Source organism: Tauraco erythrolophus, chromosome 13 (assembly GCF_009769465.1).
Source record: "Tauraco erythrolophus isolate bTauEry1 chromosome 13, bTauEry1.pri, whole genome shotgun sequence".
Lineage (NCBI taxonomy): Eukaryota > Metazoa > Chordata > Aves > Musophagiformes > Musophagidae > Tauraco > Tauraco erythrolophus.
Window position 1 is genome coordinate 6988957 of NC_141477.1, and position 21676 is coordinate 7010632.

A 21676-nucleotide genomic window follows, 5' to 3' on the forward strand; every position below is an offset into this window, starting at 1 on the left:
AACTGCTGAAAGTTGACAAAGCACCAGGACCAAATGAATTATCTCCCCAAATCCTGCAGGCAGGAGCATGGAAAAGAGAAAAGTCAGCGTCAACAGCCTCTGATAGCTCACCGGGTGCAGAAGCAGTAACTAAAAACTAAAGGGCTGCTCATTTACTTGCTGTTTGCAGAGATAAAGGGGAAGGCCAGGAAATGAGGTCTTCAAAAACACTCTCATCGTTTTGGGAGTGGTGGGAGGGAAGGTCCTGGAAACACTGATACAGCCAGGATTGCTCAGCCCCCGGGGACATCTGATTCAACGAGGAAGGGATTGCTTGTGTTCGGAAAGGGAAGGCAGATTTTGGCTGGGGGAGTTCGCCCCTGAATCATCCTCAGCATGGTCACTCACTCAGTTCTGCACATTCCCGCACGGCAGCCAGCACTGGCGGAGGGGACGGTCGTGAGCTCTTCTCATAGAATCATAGAATCATAGAATGGTTAGGGCTGGAAGGGACCTTCAAAGGTCATCTAGTCCAACCCCCCTGCAAGGAACAGGGATATCTCCTACTAGATCAGGTTGCTCAGGGCCTTGTCCAACCTGGCCTTGAACGTCTCCAGGGATGGAGCATCCACCACCTCTCTGGGCAACCTGTTCCAGTGTTCTACCACTCTCATAGTAAAAAATTTTTTCCTAATATCCAACCTGAACCTACCTCCCTCTATTTTAAAACCATTACCCCTTGTCCTATCACAACTGGCCATCCTGAACAGCCTCTCCCCATCTTTCCTGTAGGCCCCCTTGAGGTACTGGAAGACCGCTATAAGGTCACCCCGGAGCCTCCTCTTCTCCAGGCTGAACAGCCCCAACTCTTTCAGCCTGTCCTCATAGGAAAGGTGCTCCAGCCCTCTTATCATCTTCGTGGCCCTCCTCTGGACCCTCTCCAACTGGTCCATGTCCTTCTTATGTTGGGGACTCCAGAACTGGACGCAGTACTCCAAGTGAGGTCTCACGAGGGCAGAGTAGAGGGGGAGAATCACCTCCCTCGACCTGCTGGCCACGCTCCTCTTGATGCAGCCCAGGACGCGGTTGGCCTTCTGGGCCGCAAGAACACATTGCCGGCTCATATTGAGCTTCTCGTCCACCAGTACTCCCAAGTCCTTCTCCTCAGGGCTGCTCTCGATCCAATCACCACCCAGTCTGTATTTATGCCTGGGATTGCCACGACCCAGATGTAGGACCTTGCATTTGGCCTGGTTAAACTTCATGAGGTTGGTACGGGCCCACCTCTCCAGCCTGTCAAGGTCCCTCTGGATGGCATCCCTCCCTTCCAGCGTGTCGACGGCACCACACAGCTTGGTGTCATCGGCGAACTTGCTGAGGGTGCACTCCATGCCACTGTCCACGTCACCGACAAAGATGTTGAAGAGGGCCGGGCCCAACACGGACCCCTGAGGGACGCCACTCGTGACCGGTCTCCACTTGGACATTGAGCCGTTGACCACTACTCTCTGAGTGCGGCCATTGAGCCAATTCCTTATCCACCGAGTGGTCCATCCATCAAACCCATGACTCTCTAATTTAGAGAGAAGAATGTCGTGCGGGACAGTGTCAAAAGCTTTGCACAAGTCCAGGTAGATGACATCCATTGGTCGACCCTTGTCCACCGATGCTGTCACCCCATCGTAAAAGGCCACCAAGTTGGTCAGGCACGATCTGCCTTTGGTGAAGCCATGTTGGCTGTCACCCACCACCTCCTTGCTCTCCAGGTGCCTTAGCATGGTTCCCAGGAGAATCTGCTCCATGACCTTGCCAGGCACAGAGGTGAGGCTGACCGGTCTGTAGTTACCCGGGTCCTCCTTGTTCCCCTTTTTAAAAATGGGGGTTATGTTCCTTCTCCTCGAGGACATGCAAAACCCACCCCTCTGGGGATCTGCAGGGCTTAATCCATGCAGGACCACGGCGACTCCCTGCTCCGCTCCCTTGCAAACCACGGGACGCTTGGCTTTGTCACGCCGTGCTTCTCAAGCACAGTCCTTCACTTTGAGTGACTAGGCAAGCTTTTAGGAAAAACATGCAAATGTGATTTAAAGCCTCTAAGTGATACAGAATATATCACATCCCCTGGGAATCTGTTCCAGGGGGTAATTATTCTAATTCCGAAAATCACGCGTCTCATTTGCAGCTAGAATTTTCCGAGGCAAACCTCCATCCCCCAGCAGTGGCTCTGCCCTGTTCGCTGAATTAGAGATGCTCAGTGGCAGGTATCTTCTCCCTGAGTCCACTCCTGAACACAGGCTGAGATGACCGATGTCTCAAGCCAAGTTCAGAGCACGTCCCCTGAGGACACCATCTCTCTTGGGCCTCATTTCAAGCCCAACGGTCTCAGCTGAAAGAGTCCCGCTGGATTCAACAGGCTTTGAGTCAGGTCCTAAATCTCCAGATATGTGTTTGGAGAGTGAAAGCCAACACCTTCAGCTACACCCAGAAGCTCCTGAGGCAGAACAGTCTCCAGAAAGCACAGGGATGGTTTTTGCACTGACAAAGCATCTCCTCTCCACCTGCCTGCCAGAGCTCAGTGGTCTGCATACAGAGGAAGGGCTGAGGTGGGTTTTTGTAGTGAATCAGTGAGACACGTCTACCCAGTAATGATGGAGGAAGACTGACAAAGCAGAGGTCAGGTGATGAGGGAATTGCAGGTGGAACGATTCATTTTAATTACTCGTCTTCATTAACATGAGGTTCCTGGATCCTACCATGATGACTAATGGGTCAAAATATTTGCATGAGTGAATATGCTTCCACAAAAGGACACGTGGCTGAAGGGTGGAACGGATACAGTATTTTCTTTGGATTTTACAAGGGCGTTTCCACTGAGATGAAGTGACTCCCCAGAGCTCAGCAGCGTACCAGAGGGGAGCAACCCTCGATGTGAGATAAAGATTTTCATGAGGCACAAAAGTGCCCAGAAAAAGCACGGCTGAAAGTGGAAATAAGTGACGAACGAGGTAAAACGTGGCTTATACTTGAGCTGTTTGTGTCTCCCCGGCACTCAAATGAGCTGGATACCAGCGTCGTGGCTACCTGTTCTCCTGACAGCACGGAAAGGAAACAAAAGTTTGGAACAAGCCAAACAAGTTCAATTTGCCTGAATAATTTAGGCTGCTGAGTTATCATGTGCTTCACGGCCTGTTGTCGAGAAAAGCTGAATTGCAGAGGAAAGGTCTGTAAATCAATGCATCTGAGGAACCAAAACTAACCAGAGAGCGGCTGCGAAAGCACCGGCATGTCACAACACTGCCGGACATAAGAGTCCAGGGGCGAGCGCCGCGGGGCAGCCGGCAGCCGCGGGCTCCCAGGATGGCTCCTCCAGAGCCTGCTGAGGGAGACACAGCCAGGCCAGGCAGAGCAGAGCATCGAGAAGCCACGGCTTCCATCGAAACGTGCTGGTGAGCAGCAATGTCAGCAGCACAAATAACGCAGAGAGCGAAAAACAGGAAACAAATGGAAGTCCAGTATATAATATAAACAGTGCCCAGCCAGAGACCCTCCTGGGTGTGCCAGACACTCCCCAAAGATATTTATACCTTCTGCTAATGCATCTACCGCTCCAAAAAACACTTCTGGCTCTCTGACCTTTTCTGGATTACTACTACGCACAGTTTTGACTTGAGGTTTCTAGCCAAATTCCTCTTCCCAAACCAGAGGTGCCCCTTTGTAACTTCTCAGTGAGCTGTGTCAAATCCAGAAGCACGGTTAGGTGAATTGAGAACACCGTTCCTCTCGCAGGGCAAATCCAGAGGCTCCTGGCCTGGATCGGGAGCAGCTCGTCTATTAAACCAGCTGAACGCAGAACGTGCCCACGCAGAGCAGGCAGCACTGTCTGCTGCACTCGCACCAGCCACTCTCCTGCCTTGTATCTTTAATGAAGCCGACACTTCCAAAGCAGTCAGAAGAAATCAAGTGCTTGACCTATTTGGGTTTGCAAGCGATGCGGGCACCCACCTTCCTCGGGCTTCTCACAGAGGTTTCCAACCAACGCTCCTCGCTCTTTCATTTTTCACATAAAACGGTGTGAGAACAACCACAAAACCTTCTCTATTCAGCACGCGCCCAGCAGAGCAAAGTCTTCTCCCTAGAAAGGGCCAGAACCTTCTCGCCTTTAACCCCACCAGCTGCAGGTGTTCAGCACCCCGCAGGATGAGGCACCCCCCTGCCTTACAGCCACCCCCCTCTCTCCACAGGGAACCTCCGGTGCCCGTCCCCGCACCGCCAGCCGCGTGCCGCGTACAGCTCACGGGTGCTTCCCTGCGATGCAAGGTGGCACCTGCGGTGAAATCTCACAAAACGATCCAAGATAGTTTTCTCCAGCTGGGACTGATTGGATATAGCCTGGGCACCGGATGATGTGGGAAATCAGTCGTAGCCGAGCACAAATTGCATGCGTAGAGGTAATTACTGCAGCACAAGGTTGGTAGCACCACTACCCACATGACAGTATATCTCAGCAATTTTCATTTCCTATTGCTTCAATTCAGAGAGGGGTTTTTTTCATCTTTTTTTTTTTTTTTTTTGTGGTTCAATTTTCTCCTTTTCCTACAGGGACTGACGTTAACCAGGGTTTCTTCAGGATAAAGCTCTGCTTTCACTCCAGCTAGTCATTCCACAGATCCAGATGTCCTCCTGTTTACTACACCCAGACCTCAAGCTTGACCCATCTCGACCTGACTCCGCTTCCCTGCCCCGACTGTGACTGTCACTGCCCGAAGGTGCCGTGACACAGCGGTGACCGCCGGTCACCCGCTGCCATGTGCCGTCACCCGCAGCCGGCTGTGGATGTCGGTAATGAAACACAACGTGTGAGGAGCTAATGAAGCTGGTTACAAAGCAAGTCGTTCTCCACACTTGAAAAAGGGTGAAAATACGATCGGGAAAACGGAACAAAACAAGGTTTCTGTTGAAAAATAAAAACACTAAAGAGAGCTAATGCTGGGAGTGGGGAAGCTGATCATTACTATTACAGATACTCAGCATAAATAGGGCCATGTTATGCTTACTGTGATTATACACATTGTGGCTAGCATGTATCTATAATACTTGCTATAAAGAACTTATTTTCCAAACAGACCCAGGGGTTAAATGCCGGATGGAAAGGGAAATCACTGAGCAAAGGCAACACAAACCCAGCCAGAGCACGGCACAGCCCCGCGCTCCCCAGCCCAGCCCCACTCCACTGCGTACCTGCGTGTCTGCCACCAGGAAAGGCTGCCAAACTTCTCTAGAATTCGTGACCCATTTAAAAATATTTACTCCCTTACCTTCATATATGCTGTATGAGAAATAAAATAACAGCGCTCGCCAGTTTTGAATGGCAGCACTTCCCTCAAGACGGATAAAAGCTGCGAGTTCTCTTTGCTGTTTGGTGCCAATTATTGCAGAGTTTTGACTTATATATTATTACGTAGATCATTTAGTAAAACAACCTACGTACAAACCCAGTGGTACGTCTCCCTTCAGCAGTTATCTGTTGGAACCGGAGCAGTTTAGACACTCACCCATATATACCTGATTTTAGAAAGGGGTGGGCTCCTTCCCCTGCATCCCAGGGAGATGCAGTCCCCTGCCCCGCAGCTCTGCAGCGTGCAAGCGTAATTAAGAGAGGTCCAAATGATTACTCTTTATTGCCCTTAAAAAGTTATTTGCACCACTTTTTTGGGGAAAAAAAAAAAACAGGCACTAAACTTATACCACCTGCTCTGCTGCTATGGGTCCAGCGCTGTACCTGACGCAACCCCGAGGTGCCGAGCGCGTGTTTCCATAGAGCAGGACAGGATTTAACCTGACGGCAACCACCCGGGCCCAGGAGGCTGCTCCGAAAGGCACCGTGCCGTGCACCCCGTGCCCACCAAGCCCAGGGTCAGCGCCCTGTGTGCGGTGATTATTCCTTTAATAAAGGGCCCTGTATTTTCCAGCGGCTGCAAAATTGATGCAGGTTGCCATGGTAAGCACACACTTTCCCATTTAGTAGAATAATAGACAGCTTTGTATAATTCACTGATTTCGGATGATTTCTCAGCCCAAGAGCAAGTCGCTCAAGTTACATAAGTCACCTGTTGTTTAGTCAATCTGGCAATTTTAATTAGAATAAATTTTTACGATTCCTCTTTGCGACACTTAGAGCTGCTCTGCCACCAGAATGCAGAGATGTCTGTAAATTATACAGGCTCCAATCACATCTTTTTTTTTTTGCCATTTTAATTACAGTAACATTGCAGCATTAATCATGTAAGCCTCTGTTAAACAAGTAACAGTCATCCTCCATCATAATTAAAAAGAAAGGCCAAGCAAACAGGAGCTTTGGAGTTTACCATATTTCCTCTGAAAATTGTGTTTTAACTTAAGAGTTTCACAAACAGTAGTTTTATTTGGCTCTAATTAGTGTTGTGAAGGAAACACCGAAAGGTTAATAAGAGATGGTTAGTTTGTAATGCAAGTTTCCCAGTGCCAGCCCCAGCAGTTCAGTCTGTTTTCAGAGTCATTAACGATGTAGATTGATTACAGGAGGAGATGGGGAAGTGCTTGCTTGCTGCGTTAGCAGAAGGTTAGGTTTTAGTCATATACCTTCCCTACTGTTAAATATGATGGCCATTACCTTGACCGTTTTGCTCGTCTTAACTGCTGTGAGATAGAAAGTGTTAATGGTTTCCTTAGGGGTTACTGGCAAAAGGAAAAAAAAAGAAAAAAAAAGTCCACATGAGCCTTGTTTTGGCTCGTTTATACGGGAAAAGGAAGCTGCAAGCTTGACTGAACTGTTTATTTATCTTAGAAATACTTGAAAATCCAAGTATTGTGTGGTGGTTTCGGAAAAGGATGCTTTGGGAGAGCCAAGGTTAGCACCGCCCCGTCCCCCAGCTGAACCCGGACAAAGTTCTCCTCTGCGAACCTTCTGCTTGGGCTGGAGTTGAGGAGCAGTTAAGAAAACCAAGCACAACCAGAAGCTGAAACTCTCTTATCAGAAATATCACTTCGTCATATCTCCTGTAAACTGCTCTCCAGTCACACAGCAAAAACATGGGTAAGCAATAACTAAATTTGACAAAACCTCATCAAAAAGTACAATAAAACACTAGAAACCCTCCAACTTTCTGGGTTGATGGTTCATCCATTACAAACCTACACGACAGGGCACGGATCCAAGTTTTAATTTTCCTCTCGAAGTTGCCAGAACGTTCACATCTGGTGAGTGTTTTCTGTGCTTCGATGGAAAGGATTTGAGGATCTAAAGGTTGTAACTCCTGTGACCCTGGGCTGAGTAACTGCAGTGACGGGGACATTGCGGGAATTATCTTTGATGGAAGGAACCTCAAAAGTGAAGAAAGAGTGCCAGGAATGTGGGATATAGGATAACGCTTCTTATGCAAACCAAGGCGGCTACACATCTGTTTGTTATTTAGTTCTGCTGTTGCAGAACAGGATCAGTGTTCACATACTGCTAAGGATATGACTTCAGTGTCACCCCTGCCCCATCAGCAGTTTCCAGTGAAGACTTCTCCACGCTGAGCTCAATGCTCCAGAGCTATGAATCTAAGGAAGAGGCATCACAAGGGACCTGTCTGTGCCAGCCACAGTGTCCCTGCATGGATTAAACCTCCTCGAGTGACCGCTGCCCCGCTCTGCCACGACGCGATGCAGCGGTGAAGGAAGCTGAGCCCATCGCCGGGCAGCCTGACCCACTGCCCAACTCTGCCTGTCCAAGACCAGGGACAATGGCTTTAAACTGAAAGAGGGGATATTCGATTAGATATAAGAAAGAAATTCTTCACTCTCAGCATGGTAAGGCACTGGAACAGGTTGCCCAGAGAAGTTGTGGCTGCCCCATCCCTGAAAGTGTTCAAGGCCAGATTGGATGAGGCTTAGAGCATCCTGGTCATGTGGAAGGTGTCCCTGCCCATGGTAGGGGGGTTGGAACTAGATGATCTTTAAGGTCCCTTCCAATCGAAACCATTCTATGATTCTATGAAAATGGAGCTAAGCACTGCATAGCTGGCCATGATAAGGGTCAACCTGAAGAGAGACTTGTTAGTCTGAGTGCTCGACAGCCTGTTTTCCAGTTACATTCACTGGTCTAATAAAAGACATTACATCCCTCTGCAAGCCAGGCTGGGCAACCTTAGCAGGAGCGGATGCTTGGGGAGGATGGAGAGAGGGTGTACAAAAGCATCAGTAACCACCATACAGCCATCCACGAGCTGACTTAGACGCTCAATAGATAATCGTTTAAAAGTGGAGGAATCAAAAGACAATCAACTCCTCTTCCCAAAGCCCAGCTTACCCACTCATCATAAAAATCCTTCTCTGGGGTTTCAAAGTACTGTGAGAAGCTGACTGCTCCCTCCAGGCTGGCCACCGCAGGAGCACCACTGAGCTCCCGAGGCTGCTTTACTGAGATATCCACCAATAATGCAGAAATCAGAAGAGCTGTAATAATTGACATTGCCCTGTAAAGAAAGCTTACAGCATTTATCCATCTTAAGGGATGTGGTGTCACTCACATATGAATGTTACACTTTATGTCTTGTGCTGCACATATGAATACAAGAAAGAAGGTATTTTTATTAATTCATAGAAACTTCCAGAGAAACGCAGCTGTATTTCCAGCCTCCAAAGCCCTAGAATATGTCACTTAGGTCTTCATGTACGTACAGCTCTACAGAAAGGCTTTTCTGCAGAGTAAAAGGAAGCTGCAGGTGGAACGACTGCTGGAAATCAGCTTAAAAAATCAACAGTTTCTAATACCTATGTTTGCCTCCAGTTAATACCATTAGTCATGTTCTCAATTCACGGCTGAAATGCACCCAGATACTATGGAGATGAGCGTTAAGAACCAATCGGAATATTCTAGATAAAACCTGATCCCCTAAATGACGATGTATCTGAATAATTTGGGATGCAACCAGCAAGAAAAGTTTCAGTGAACATGATGTGCCCGGCTCTCCTTTACATTCAAGCCTATTTCTATACTGTGCGATAGTACAAAGAAGATTTAACGTAAGCATTTAAATACAACCTGTTTCTATTCAAAGTACCCTGCGTCTTGGTGGAGTTTATGAGAGTCAGACACAATTAAACCATCTATGTGAGCAAAGTTACTCAAATGTGGAAATGTATGCGGGATCAGGGCTTTCCAGATGACATTTCACGCCAACCTTTACTGCTGATCTGGCACCAGAAAATGGAAGTGATGCTTTTAGAAGCAACTCTCTGAAGAGACACATTACTGACATTGCTTAAAAACCTTCTCACTTTGATTTTAAAGCTTGTTCGCTGTTTTATGGCTGTAGTGACTATTTCTAACGTTGGCTTTTTTTATGATTAGTGTGTGTTTATTATTTTCATATTTTCTTCTGCATTCTATTTTTATCTTAAACAGCAAATCACTGCTCCATTGAGCCAACGATTTTCCTTCTACAACTGATGGTAAAAATACTGGCCAGCACTGGGAATTAAGACAAGTCTGAAATCTGTTGCTTCTAACATTAAAACCACGTATTTGAAGTAGTTCCTTTCTGATTTCTGTGCTGGCAAGAGCTCCTATGACTTATAGCATGCAAGTATGGCTCAGCTCAAGGCAAGGTGAAAAAGGTAATAGAAAGGATTTAAGCAAATCCAGGTGCCCGTATACACCCACACAAAGAAAACAAGCCAAACCTGCACAGACGCTATGAAAGGAAGAGGGCAAAGGGATTTAAAAAAAGTCCCAGCATGAGCAAAACCAAGGGAGGAATAACTACCTGAATCACAAAACAGAGTATCTAGCCTCAAAGATGCTAATTCAGGTCCTGAGGGATCTAATCAACCTCTTTGTTGAAGTAAAGATAAAACTTTTTGACAGCGAATGCTTTCTGATAAAATGGAATTTTCAATTACCCTGCGAAACATCTGGTCGGCGCTGCCGTTTCCCGGGAAAAGTACCGCCACGCTCTGCAGTGTTGGAAAACATTTCACGCTGAGGTTTCCTCACATCGCTGGGAGGAACAGGCGTCAGGAGCTTCAAACCCGACGGCAAAGCTCCCACGGCCGCCGGCATCGCCCGGCACCGTCCTACGGAGACGATGCTGATGGCAGGTCTCCTGCCCGGCATCACCACACACTTCACCCTCTTGCTGGAAATCACGTTTTCCTTCAGCGCCGGGCTTTCAGTCAAGGTTATACCAGGACTTGGAGAAAATTCACCCCATATCATGGTGAAATAGGCCAAGATACGAAGGGGGACCCCAGGATTTACCCTCAACTTCCAGCAGATTTCTCCAGCCAACTCAAAACTTCGCTGAGATCCAACAGATGCTCTGAAGCCTCCCTTTCTCAAACAAATCTGTTTGGAAGTTCAGCTGAGGATGCCGTTAGGAAAGGAGTGCATATAAACTTCTCGCAGCGTTTAACACCTCCACAAATAAACAAACAATTAAACGGCAGCAAGGCAATTGCGAAAGGTGGAGTGGCACCGGCACCCGCCTTCCTCAGCGTCCCGTTTGGTATCAATTAGCAGGGGAAGGAAAACAATTCTGGGCAATAACGAACTCCAAATTGGGTACATATTAGAGCAATTAACACGATCTTTTCAACTGATGAATTTATAATCAATAATTAAGACCCTGAGGCAAAGAGGGACTGGGCAGAAGTCCTACTCCCAAAATGAGCGCCGTGGCTGAGCTCCAGGCGGTATTTCTGATGACCTGCTGCTGCCCACTAAAGCTCGACACCCTTCACGCTAGTTTGCCATTTTTCTGGAAATCTAGGTCATTTCCAAAGGAAAAGCAAGGGCTCCCGCCAGCGGGACTGGCAGCTGGTGTCACTCCCATCCAAGAGCAGCATCAAGGGCAGTGGAGGGGTAGGTGGCCCTGAGGCCACCTAAGCATCTGCCCAGGAGGTCCCTAGGGCTCCCATGGCCACATACTCACCACCAGTGCCAGGCTCATGCACTGTTTTAAGAACACTAAAGGAGCTTGGACCCACCCATGACTACCTCCTTCTGCAGGAAATCCAGCACCTCAGTAGGCAAAGGCTGGTCAAGCAGGTCCACGCTAACCCCCCAGTGCCACCACAAAGGGACTGTCCTCTACCACCAAGCTGCAAGGATTTCTGCCAACCTGCATCTTGCCTCGGCAGATCCAGGATTGCCCACCGAGCAGGTAAAGACTCAAATTATTATTTGATGAAGTGTGAGAGTTGGCTGCTCACAAAGTGTTACAAGGAGAGGTCCAAGCCCAGCAGACCCTGGCCATGAAGGCACCTTGCTGGGCTCCCAGGCAGGATCATTAACATCAACAAGCAAAGCCTGGAGACTCTCCCGCCCCATTTCTCTGGCATTACGTGAGATGCGATTCAGGCAGGGCCAGCGAATGAAGGCAAAGCATGGGGACACAAGCTGCCAGGCTGCCCTTTGGCTGTGGGCTGTGTGCCTGGGGCAGTGGTCAGTTCACTGGTCCTGCTCATCCTTGGAACTGAACTTGTATTTTCTCCTGTCCTGCCTCTCTGACCCAAAATTGAGTATAAATTACCATTCCAAAACCATCACTTTAATCATGCAGGAGCCGCTGTTATCACCATCATCTCAGCTTCTTGATTTTCCTGATTATTTTCTGCAGTCTCTGCTCAACAAATCAGCTCAGAAAATATTCTCTTTAACCTTTTTTTTTTTTTTCCTCAGCTTCTGTGACAGTAACCACTAACCTCCCCGCCTGCGCTGCTCCTCTCACTGCTCCACGAACACTCCGATAAGCCCGAGTCTCCCCTGCTCCTCCACATGAGACGGCATGAGTCCCGGAGGACAGGAGAGCTCGTCCCCCCGCACACCTGCCTGTCTCCAGCTCCAGCTGGATGGCCATGCAGTGCCGGCACGCCAGCCTCCTCCCAGAAAATAAACCAGAGCCAAGAGCATCAACCCCTTGGCCACTGCGGGACTGGGAGCCAGACACACAGGTTGCCTTTGCAAGTCACCTTCTGGAAATACTCCTGATTTTTCGGGGGAATTTTACATGCAACGAGGAGTTCATGTTACAATGGACCGGACTGTACTTATTTCCATCTGCCTCCTCCAATGAGCTCTGCCTCCAACTCATCGTCTTTAACTTATTTGCATTGTTATCTGGTGCACAACAGAGCCAGCACGCACTTATCAGAAATGTAATCTCTGTAAAACCCTATCTGCAGTCCATTGAGATTGGCTTTTTTTCCGAAGAAATGTGACAAAAAATTAACAGATGTTGCTCAGACCATTCAACGGGACAGGAATCAATTATGAACATTTTTGCTCCTACAGTCATCCCTTACTGCAAGCGCATCTTAGGAAACCCTCTCCCGATCGAAATGAAAAAGCATTTCTTTGTAATCGAAGAATAATAAATGATAGCTATCAGCCTGCATTCTCTGACACGGCGCCGGTCCGCGGAGAATTAAACTGCCACCGTACAGTTATATAAATGTTTAATTTTTTTCATCTTTGGCCACAGTAGGGTTGTCTGGAAATACATTATCGCTGCGGATGCCATCCCTCTCCAATTAGCGTGGCTGGCAGCGTGGAATGGGTAGGTGACCTCCACGTTCCCCTCCTCGCGGAGTCTTACAGGGTTAACTGCGGCCATTTAACAGACTCTATCGAGAATTAATACAGCGATCAGCTTCTCTCCAGAAAAAAAAAACACACATTCAGCAGCGCAGATGGCAAGAACTCTCTCTCCCCCGTTTGACTCTTTTATGACAGCAAAACAAAGGCTTTTAATGATGTTTACCATGAATTGAATTAAACAGCTGAAGACCAGTTCATAATCACAGCATTTTGTTTTCATATCCTTAAGTCTTTTAGCAGTGGGGCTTCCAGTGGAGCCTCAGCTACAGCTTATCTCAAGATATAGCCAAGCGCCCCGAGGCTCCCCCGCGCCCGAGCACCAAACCGCACTCAGGCTTCTTAATTGAAAAAGACAGGATGTTTGCATAGGATGTTTGCATCAGTCAAGACATTAAAAGCGACATTCATGCCCGAGTACAAACGACGGCTTGGGCTCAGCTGAACTCCTCTGACTTCTTTCCTCAAGCTAATACCAGGCTGGTTTCGGAGCACGACTTCATCCCTGCACGTGGGGATGTGGTAAGAGCTGAAACCTCGCCGCCTCTTCAGGGGGCAAAGACACCAAACCCTCGCCCACCAGCCCGAGCAAATCCCTCGTGGGACACCCACTAATTGCCTAAACGCTCCGCTGACCTTTTGGAAACATTGCCCGGACGGCTCCTGTGCACCAGCTCCAGAGAGCGCGAGCGGAGCGCACGGGGAAGGGCACAGCGGCTGCGCTCCGGGGAGGAGCACCGGCAGGGATCAGCCCCGGGCACCGCGCTGGGAATTCTGGCCCTGATCCCAACTCCGCCGCTCGCTCACTGTCAAGCGGATGCTGAGGGCCCTGGGTTTTCTGCTGTGAAGCAGAGGCTGACCCTGACTGCTTGCTTACCTGACAGCCATGGTGAGAAGATGAATTTATATCTACCCAGCACTGGCGATGCACAGCATTAGCCCTGGCAAGCACTAAGCATCCTTATTGTGCATTGGAGCCAGCGGATGGGGCATGCGGAGGTCAGCGGGGTGGTGGGCAGCCCCTCAGGATGCACGGTGGTGGCTCACCTTGCTCAGGGCCCTGGGACCCCATGGAGGGCACGCTGGTGTTCAGCACGTCGTTGACGGCCGTGTCGCAGTAGAGGCCCCGCTGCACGTCGTGCTCGCTGTCCGTCTGGTCGCTCTCCTCGTGGCCGCTGTCCTTCAGACTGTTCCCTTCCAAGTCCTTGAATGTGGAGCTGCTGGGGGAGACACAGCTGTGACTTACCAAGCAGAACACGGTGGCCCCCACCACCCCCCAGAACTGCAGCCAGAGCTGCGGTGGTGGCACGGCTGCCATCACTCAGTGTTGTGCCCACAGGGACAGTGAGGTCCCTCACCATTCCCCAGCATCCAGTGGCACGGCTGGGACGGCTCCGTCAGCACAGGGAACTGGGGCAGGGGGTGCAGGGGGGGGAAGGTATCCTCTGCTCAGCACCTCTGTACCCCAAAACACAGCATCCAGCCCGCACCCTCTGGCAGGCTGCTTCTGCCCGCTGGTCCAGTGCGAGCCGGTGGGTCGGGCTGCTGTGAGTACTATGGAAGCTGAGAGTGAAGCAGGATTTGAAAATAAAACTTAAAAAATACACGTTACAAGAGCTGTTTCTATAACTAGGCTCCCTCAAACAGTATTACCTCGTATTGAAGTTACACAGGATCTAAATTCGAATTTTTTAAGGTTATAGGCCAAATCCTAATCACTTAAAGTTTGAAAACAAACAGGAACGTCTTTCCACAATGGCAATGCTATTCTTATTTTCAAAAATAATCCGCTGGTTCTGGGTCTGAGTCCACGCAGCTTCAAGGAGATGTGATCCACAGCTGAACCCCTTGGCATCCCCTGCAAGCGCAGCCACTGCTGAGGGATCCTGAGGGCTGAGCTGCTCCCAGCTTTCCCCCAAGGGCTGAGCAGCTCCATCACCCCACAGCTCCTGGGCTGGAGGGATGGAAGAGTTTCATTTCTGGCTGCATTGGGGATCCTTCTGCTGCTCCCTGCAGCCCTGCAAGGGGTGATGCCCCGCGTCACCCTGCTGCAGCGAGCCACAGGGATGTCTCGAGATGTGCCTGCCCCAGGTGGCACTGCCATCGGGGTGTCCCTGGGGCCACCCACGCTGTGCCTCCTTCCTCACCCAGCCTTGGCGTGGGAAGCCTGCACCCATTGAGGGGGAAAACACCCGCACCCATGGCCCCGAACTTTCTCCTTGGCTGATTCAGTGTGAAACGTCGGTGGGAGAAGGGGCCGGTGCTTCAAAGCCCCAAAGAGGTGGAGATTTTCATTACTTTGAAAAGCCCTTTTGCGTCTCCACGGAAACCAAGCAGACCACCTACCATCTGATGCTTTGCAAAAGCTCGCGAGGGGGGAGCTCTGAAATACATATAAATTGGTAAACCTTCAAACATTACCTTTTAAATAAAGATGTCCCTGTTGAAGCCGCTGACTTTGATGCCAGGTGGCATCAAAGAATTTTAAGTTAAGAAAGCACTACAAATCTACAATTCATTTGTGTGCCCGTTGACGAGTGAGAGAGGCAGGCAGACAACACAGGAGAAGTACAAATAGATTAATTAAAGTGCTGGATTTCTGGAGATTCACTCACCAAAGATAGAAGAGCTACAACATCTTCATAAAGGCAAAGGATGAAAATGATGCCACAGTATGATACAGAAAATATTTTCTGTTCTTAGACGTCTGCCCAACGTTCCCAGCACCCGTTGTACTTAAGATAGGAGACAAAGCGTGGGGAAACGCAGTCCTACACGGAGCTGCTGTGCGTGGCACGCAGGCACCCCGCGTTACAACGCGTCTACCTTCCCCGCAGTGAGCCAGCCCGTACTGCAGCAGCCGCACGACGCGTCTCCGCGCCTGATGCTGCTCTAAAGGATGGGCAGGTCCCGGGGAATCGGCAGCGGCAGCATTTCCCAAACAATACAGCCTGGGAGCGAGCCCTGCTGCGGCAGGCAGGAGCGCCGCTCGCCTTTAGCTTAGGTGTGAACAGGGAAAGATTAATAGATTTGGGTTTGGGTTTTTTTTTTTCCAGGACGCCTGCAGACTCTCCGGCGAGGAGCGGCGTGGCGCAGGCAAACCATCTCTCCCGCGATCGCGCGAGCGTCGTTAAACATCACGGGCCACGCAGGCAAATATACCTGCCCTTCGCCAGCTCAACCCCAGCGGCTTAAACAACGCGCTCGCCGCTCCCTCACTCCTTACATTTTTAAGACGTAAACAAATGGGATCTCAGCCAGGCAGATAATTGGATTTTTTTACTGCTCAGATCAGATCTCAGCAGTTCCTGCTCCCCGTTACACTCCCACTGCCGCGACGGCTTCTGCAGAGTCCCCAGGCACAAACCCACCGGGCCTGGGCACGGCCCCGGTCTGCCCGCCGCACGCCTCGGCCGGTGCCCAGGGAAGAGAGGGGAGGTGGGCAAAGAGCTGCCGGCCACCTCCTGCGCCCGCATCCTGCGCGGGGAGACAGCCCTGCAGCCCCGCGCCGCGGCTCCTGACGCGCATCGATTGTGCCGCGTCAGCACCTTTCCCGGCCTCGGAAGTAGCCGGGGAGGCAGAGGCAAGCCTGGCCGCCTGCCCGCAGCGGGATGCCCGCCTCCAATTTAACACAACCCGGTGGGGTTCGACCGGATAACCCTGCCATTAACCTCCCCGAGACGTTCCTTCACCACTGCTAAGCTCTGAGGATATCAGTGTTTTATCCAAAGGGTTAAATTGCCCCAAGGGTAATTGCCTGGTTGCAACTGAACTGATGATTTCCCTGTTACCCAGGGAAGAAAAAAACCCAGCAAAGTGCTGGTTTGCTTTGGTATTCAAACCAAAACAGTGAGCGTGTATCCGACCCAATTACCTGCCCCCAAATGAGATGTATTTTGTTTTTTTCTTTTCCCCTGCCTCGCATGGCAGGGAGATCTCACCACCCAAATCTATCATTTTATTCCCGTGCGTTCCAAATAGAACAACCTCTACGAATTTGAAAGTTGTCAGGGTAACAGCACTCCACCTAACTTGCTGCAACTTCCCAGTGCGAAGGAGCCAAAGGGAAGGCAAAAAGCCTCGCCTCTGTTGCAAACCAAGAGCAACGGGACTTAATAGGAAGTAAATACCGGTTTTAAAATCAAATGATGACTCTCGAAACGTTTTGCATATTTAAAAAAGCAAGTAGTATATAACGCAGTAAGGAAGAACATTAAATAATCAGGATTTGGCTGGGCGAAGCCAAGCGCTTTCGAGCGAGCCTACGTACCTTTTTATTAAATGAGCTCTGCTATTCACGTAGTTGGAATCGAAGGAGTAGTTTTCGGTCTGGAAGGAGGAAAAGAAAAGGGAGATGGTTACAGGTCTGATTTCCCCACGAAATCCCTGGGCACAGCCAGGTTTGCAGGGCCAGGACAAAAGCCAGCAGCAAACCCCACGGGAGGGAGGGAGGGAGGGAGGGAACATCCCAGCACGGGACAGACCCCAGCCAGCGGGACAGAGCCTGGCATGGAAAACCCCAATCCCAGCTGGTCTTTCCACCAGCTTTCACCGGAAAAAAAAAAAAAAGAAGGTTGGCTGGTGACCACAGAACAATTTGCAGAGAAGAAACAATGTGACTATGCTCTGTTACAAAACTAATTGCTTTTAATTCCCTGATGGACTCGGTTCTGTGTGTGTCAATTTGACTGAAAGTTCAAAAGGTATTTTTCTTATTAGTGTATAATTAACATGTTAAAATATTTATTGCATAGATATGTAAATGCCAGCAAGGTAATCCCCTGCCGGAGAATTTAATGCGGGCACTTTTCTTTGTCTTACATCATTTCATTTGCAGACAGGGGGCTCAGTTATTAATAAAAAGGCAAACATTGGGTGACATGCTTCAAAGTTGGAGGGGAGTGAAAGCTGGGGGAGAAAAGTCAACGGATTTGTCATTTGGAAGTAAAACCCATGAACTCACTCCACACTTGAAACACCACCTTTCAACCTCAGACCACACGGCCTCGATTTCTGGTGCTTGCAGCAGGTACGGAGCCAAAAAATGCAACCAGAAGGTAGGGAAGAGAATAGGGTGTTAGCACTAAGGGGGCCACAGTGGGAGCCATGGGGTGGGACGTGGTGGGTGCTGAGTGGTGACAGATGCACGGTGGTAGGTGGTGGGAGCTTACGGTGGGACACAGTGGCAGTTTCACGTTAAAACGTGGTGGGAGCCGTATGGTGAGTCCCAGTGGAAGTCGTGTGGTGGGACATGGTGAGATCTGCACAGCCTGGCCAGGATCCTTCCTGGGCTTCAGGGACCCATAAAGATGCAGGTATCTTTGCATGGGCCAGGCACCCCGGTCCATCCGTCCGTCCATCCATCCATCCATCCATCCATCCATCCATCCATCCACCCACTCACCCACCCACCCAAAGTCCCCCCAGATCTGCAGGGATCCCACCTGGGCTCCCACCAGCATCGCCCCTGGCCCAGAGGACACTCCTCGCCCTCACCGGGCACCCTGGGCAGCAGAAGGGGCAGACTCTGCTCTGCCCCGTTCCCTCTGGGCTGACAGCAGTGTCCTCCCAGGACAGCCGTGGGGACAGCCGCCCGCCCCAGCAGCCCTGTCCTGCCTCCTCCCCGCCACGGCTCCTCCTCGCCCCAGCCCCGCAGCCACTCTCCTTCCCAAAGAGCCACTCTGGGATACTATGGCCCGTTTTTAAGGCAATTATGAACATGGTAAAAATAAATGCATGCATCTTTAATGTCTCAATAAATAAAGGAAAGCAGAGTCTGCTGCTAACGTAATCACAACGGCAGGATGCAGGGAGCGGGGCCGCTGCAGCAGAGCCAAACGTGAAATCCAATCGTACCCCGGCAGAGGTTACGCGGCTCTGCCAAGACAATAAAGCAACGGCGGCGCTGGTTAAGTGTGACCTTTTCTGAAATACAGCACGATATCTAATTTACCAAACAGGAGCCTCCCGGAGAGAAACATGCAAGGAGCTGCGAGCCGGGGGAGCCGGCCTACCACTCAGCACAGCTCCGTTATTACTTTCACATAGTAATTACTGCTGGAGAGTCACGCAGGAGATTTACTGCACAAACTACTGGTCCCTGCAGCTCCTGCATCCCCGCTCCTGCAGCACGGCTCTGATGGTTCCAGCTTGGGAGCAGACACACACACTTATTTTTAAAATACGTGATGCCCAAGACTTCAAACGCTGCAGAAAACACTCAATCCTGTGTTTATCCATCAATCCCGATGCTGCCATGCCAGGGGGAGGGATGCTGCCCCACAGCATACCCCCCTCATCAGCTCCCCGGAGATCCCAGCCCCACAAACAGGCTCCAAGGGCAGCTGAGCGACGGAGGGCAGGAGGGATGGGACCCAGTTTGGGAGCAACCTCTGCTCAGCGGGGAGCCCCCTCCATCACCCTGTGCTGGCGGACATGGGAATGGCTCCAGCAAGCTCAGAGCCTCAGCTGGCTCCGTCCCCACGTTCCCAGTCCCTCCACCGTGCTCAGCAGCAGCATGAGACCCCCATGCACCCACCACCACCTCCAGCAGCTTCATCTCCCTGTGCGTGTGCATCCCAGCCCGGGGAAAAACAGGAGAGGAATGGGTGGGTGGGAGGACCCAGAGAGCAAATTTCAACATATACACATACATACAGAGCTTTAAATGCTCAGGGCACTGCCACCGCATGGCCAGGCTTCAGGGACCACGGGGCACCCAGGACCATCCGCAGGGAATGCTCAACCGGTGCCACCGAAACCCCACCACACGTGCTGCCATCACACCTCCTGCCCCAGCCCAGATACAGACCTCGTGCCAAAGCCTCTTCTGTCCAACACCACCGGGAGCTTTGCTATTGATTTCTGACCAAAAAAACACAAAAAAGACCAAATCCTGACCCAGTTGAAATCATCCACCAATGAGCAAACTCCCCATGATTTACGTTTGATGGACTGGAGTTACATCCTTCCCGTGCAGACCCCCTGGTCCACGTGCCTCCCCTTCTCGAGATGCTCTGCCCCACATCACTACTGAAGACACAACCCCACAAGCCCGCGCACGAGCCAGCGGGTTCCCGCGGGGCTGGACACAGTGTCCATTCCCAGGCTTCGGATCTCCTGCGCCACCGAAAGCAGCACAAATACCGCTAATTACTTCCAGATTTCGGACAAAACAAGGAGTGACACGGCCAGAAGGAAGGGAAACGTCCTCCCCTTGGGCTGGGGGGTTGCACCCTTGGCAAGAGGCGCCTGCCCTGCCCGCGCTGGCACAAGGGTGGGCTGCGTGCCCTGCCTGCACCGGCATGTTCCCATCGGCGCACGAGGCAGCCCGGCAGTTTACGAGACCTCTCCTCCACCGTGGGATTATCCGTCAAGGTTATCTCCATGCAGGCTAGGGGATCAAAACAGAAAAATAAAAAAGAAATGAGATTTTTCATGGAGAAGGGCCGCTTTATAGCTCACATTATTCAATCGAAGTTCACTTGATTTAATTCTAGTTCATCCTGCGAAGCGCAATCACTTACAAACAGAGGCAAAACAATGGGGAAGGAGAGCGTCTCCGACATGTCAACATTTTAATCGGGAAAGGATCCACTCCCTCTCTTAATGAGGCCCAAAGAACAAAGTCGAAGCACAAAAAAAGAGGGAAAAGGTAATGTTGGCTGGCGCTGATGAAAGCATGCTCTCCAGAAAGCACATCATGAAGAGGCCAACCCTCATCTTCTTCGTTATTTTGGCAAAAGCAAACACACCGTTACTTTCTCACTGATCAACACGGCTCCAGTAGAATCCGAAGGGAAGCCCAGCCTCTCCTTTCCACATCCAGAGCCAGGTGCGGCAGGGACCTCCCAAACGGCACTGCCCATTCTTATCTCCTGCTCATGGCAACATGAAGACAGGGTGCTGCTGCTTGTCAGGATGAGACCCTCAGCCTCTGTGCTAGCAAAACACAACACATTCAAGCCGTTGGGAAGCGCCAAATCACACCTAGCATAAAGTCTGTGGTCTCAGCCTGCGTTTCCCTTAGAGGAGAGATTCCCTGCTGTGCTCTGGGCTCGGGATTTGCTTCCCAGATGCAGGCGTGTTGATGTCGATGCCATCCAAGAGAGCACCCTGGCTCGGCACGTGGCTTACCAGTGCCTAATTTGAAAAATGCTTTCAACTGCTGCCTTAGCAACACAAATATAAATATAACAACAGACAGGCTCAGAATTGAGCAATCAGCAGGGAAATTTTAAACTTTTTTTTTTTTTCCTCCCCAGCAGTTGCTTTCGGTTGAGGACTGCCAATTCCATTACATTAAAAAAAAAAAAAAGACGTACAAACGTCAGTACAACTGTTCTTGACCAGGACATCGCGGGGGGGGTGACTTCCCTGTCAGCAAAAGGTCCGTTAGCAACAAGGCGCTGCTCTAACGACTGCTCACTCTTTGCCTTAGAAACAGAAATAAACCCCGGAAGATCCAAAGGCGGTTTAAGGGGAATTAACACGAGTGCCAGCAGAAAGGTCCGCAGGCTGCGGCGACTCCGGCCACAACCACCGCTGTGGACTGATGGAGAAACAGAGGATGCTGGCTGGGATAGGTCCCCAGGGTAGGGGGGACGTGTCCTGGGCCATGCCAGGAGCTGGGATCAGTGCAGCTGTGTCCCTGTCAGCCTCAGGGCAGACACCCAGGATCTGGCTCTGTCACACTTTTCCCTCTTTTCAGTTATTTCAAACGTGTTTTTTTTCCAAACCAAACTCCGTGGAGGTGAAAATCCCGCTTTCCGTGCTGTGTCTGGATCCAGGCTCTTGATGGGGGGTTTGGCTCCTCGGTCCACACACCAGCCCCCTGGCAAAGTCCACGCTTGTTCAAAGCTGGACCCATCTCTCCCGACCCAAAGTGACAGGTATCCGTCCCTCCGCCAGCCTCCGCCTCAGAAGATGACTCTAAAGCATCTCAATGCGGGTTTTTTTTGCCCTTCTTCTCACTTCAGGGTGAAAACATTTCTATCTCTCTACAAATTATTGTAAACCTGCTGCAACCTCCTGCCAAAGCACGTAGGGACCCTTCACAAAATCAGCTTCATAAAAATG

At 50.5% G+C, this 21676-nt stretch overlaps 1 protein-coding gene across 1 annotated transcript in view; it reads right to left on the reverse strand.

Moving 5' to 3' along the window:
- The window catches only part of PCDH19 (protocadherin 19), a 55600-nt gene that overhangs the window by 12326 nt on the left and 21598 nt on the right, over positions 1–21676 (reverse strand). The window contains exons 3-4 of the mRNA XM_086619777.1: positions 16869–16927; positions 13646–13815 (exon numbers count right to left, since the gene is read on the reverse strand). Coding sequence (XP_086475903.1) covers positions 13646–13815; positions 16869–16927 — 229 coding nt within the window. The remainder of the gene's footprint in view (positions 1–13645; positions 13816–16868; positions 16928–21676) is intronic.